Source organism: Microtus ochrogaster, unplaced genomic scaffold (genome assembly GCF_000317375.1).
Source record: "Microtus ochrogaster isolate Prairie Vole_2 unplaced genomic scaffold, MicOch1.0 UNK11, whole genome shotgun sequence".
NCBI classification, from domain to species: domain Eukaryota; kingdom Metazoa; phylum Chordata; class Mammalia; order Rodentia; family Cricetidae; genus Microtus; species Microtus ochrogaster.
Genome location: NW_004949109.1, coordinates 3868900 through 3870902, shown reverse-complemented (window position 1 = coordinate 3870902; position 2003 = coordinate 3868900). Strand labels below are relative to the sequence as shown.

Sequence of the window (2003 nt, the reverse complement as noted above, 5' to 3'; positions counted from 1 at the left end):
CCGCTCTTACTACTACATGCACATATCATATGCACACAAATAAAATATAAAATCTGTAAAAATGTCTCCAAAAAATTCCCTTTTACTAAATAATAAAGTAGCTCTAATTCTAATTTAATGACTATAACAGGATGAAGGCATATTTGTGTATGTCTCCTTATGCCTTCATTCCTTTGCTTTTGTTTACACACACACACACATATTCAACAGCTACAATTATAACAATCTAAAAGAATATCTTCTCTGAAACTTACCTTTTTCTTTTTACTAGTCCCATCAGGCAGAGGAAAATGATCTTCTAAAAACTCACCCAAGGTAAACAGAAGTTTCTCCTTAAAATCTTTTATACTAAGCATCTTAGCTTTCAGCTCTTTAAAGATTCTAACAATAAAAAATAATAAGGCAAATATTTAACTTATAAAATACATTTGTGCATGCTTCTGGTTATACATGAAGCTGATCAAAGTTGCTGAAACTTCATTTGATCCACATAATTAGAGAATATTCTTTATAACATGTAATGACACTAGTAAACCATTCAAAAAAGAAGAAACAATAGTTGGCAAAAATTTGGGCAAGTGTTAGATTCCTAATAAAATGAGACATCTTTTTTTTCAAATTTAACTTTATATTGATTCTTTGTGGATTTTACTGATATGGGATGGCCTTCTGTATGTGCTGCTTTTACTGGCTAATGAATAAAGCTGCTTTGGCTTATGGCAGGGCAAAATATAGCCAGGCTGGAAAAGATATATAGAGAGAATAGGCAGAGTCAAGGTAACGCCAGGTAGCTGCCGAAGAAGGATTCCTGGAACCTTACGGGTAGGCCACAGTCTCATGGTTATACACAGATTAATAGAAATGGGTTAATTTAAAATGTAAGAGCTAGCAAGAAATACACCTAAGTCATTGGCCAAACAGTTTTGTAAGTAATATAGTTTGTGTGATTATTCAGGTCTGGGCGGCCAGGAAACAAACAAGCAGTCTCCAGTTACATTTCACATCATGCATCTCAATTCCACATTTCCCCATCTCTTCCCATCTGTCTTTCTACCCTTGTAACAACTTGTCCACAGGATAAAACAAGATAAAATTTAAAAGAGAAAAAAAGAAAAGAAAAATCTCATGGAAGCTGTAGTGTGACACAGGGAACCACACAGTCCTTTAGTCCGTATGTTGTTACTTGCAAGTGTTCATTATACTGAGTTTTTAGTCTGGTTTGAGGTCTCTGGTTTTTACTGTATCATGAACATTAGGCCCTCACTAAGGCTCTTCTTAGGCATCCTATTGTCCTGTGTCATGGAGATCCCATAACTTTGGGTATGTAGGACCAAGCCCTTCATGTGCTCTAGCAGATCATAGACGGGAAAGATGTTGGGATGGGCCAACTCATAGCTCTAGTTCTCGGTCTGGGTGGCTGCTAGGTTGGTTATGTGCCAACTCTCCTTCATCCTCAATAACAGGATGAGCTCTCTAGAACTGCCCCAGTTAGCTCACCCTAAGTAGTAATCAAGGGGAGGTACTGATTCTCCTACCTCATAACCTCTGGGTTGTCTTGCCAACACCTACAACCCCTGGGCCAGCTCTACTATCCTGTCAAGTCAAGGTGTAGGCGCCACTCTGCCAAGTGCTGCGGCTGGTAAGAGGCAGAGCTAATCCTCTCCCTCTAGTGACCTCAGAGACTGCTCTCCCACTGATCACAGGCTTCAGTGGGCATGGGGACGGAAGTTTCTCTCCCTTGCCCATACCACCATATGGTAGATTAGGGGTGGAGCACAATCTCTCATGATGACATTCTCAGGATCAGCACTGCTGTCCCTGGCAGGGTACAGGGCCATTCTCCCTAGTTCTGCATATGGTAAGGGGCAAGGAGGGTAGGACGTCTTTGATGTGGGAATGATTTCTTATTAATAAAGAAACTGCCTAGGCCCATTTCATAGGCCAGCCCTTAGGTAGGCGGAGAAAACAGAACAGGATGCTGGGAGAGAGAAGCTGAGTCAGTG

General features: G+C 40.4%; 1 protein-coding gene across 1 annotated transcript in view; it reads right to left on the bottom strand.

Moving 5' to 3' along the window:
• Positions 1-2003, bottom strand: part of Cenpk (centromere protein K) — a 21076-nt gene that overhangs the window by 7745 nt on the left and 11328 nt on the right. Inside the window, exon 8 of the mRNA XM_005366583.2 lies at positions 255-381. Coding sequence (XP_005366640.1) covers positions 255-381 — 127 coding nt within the window. The remainder of the gene's footprint in view (positions 1-254; positions 382-2003) is intronic.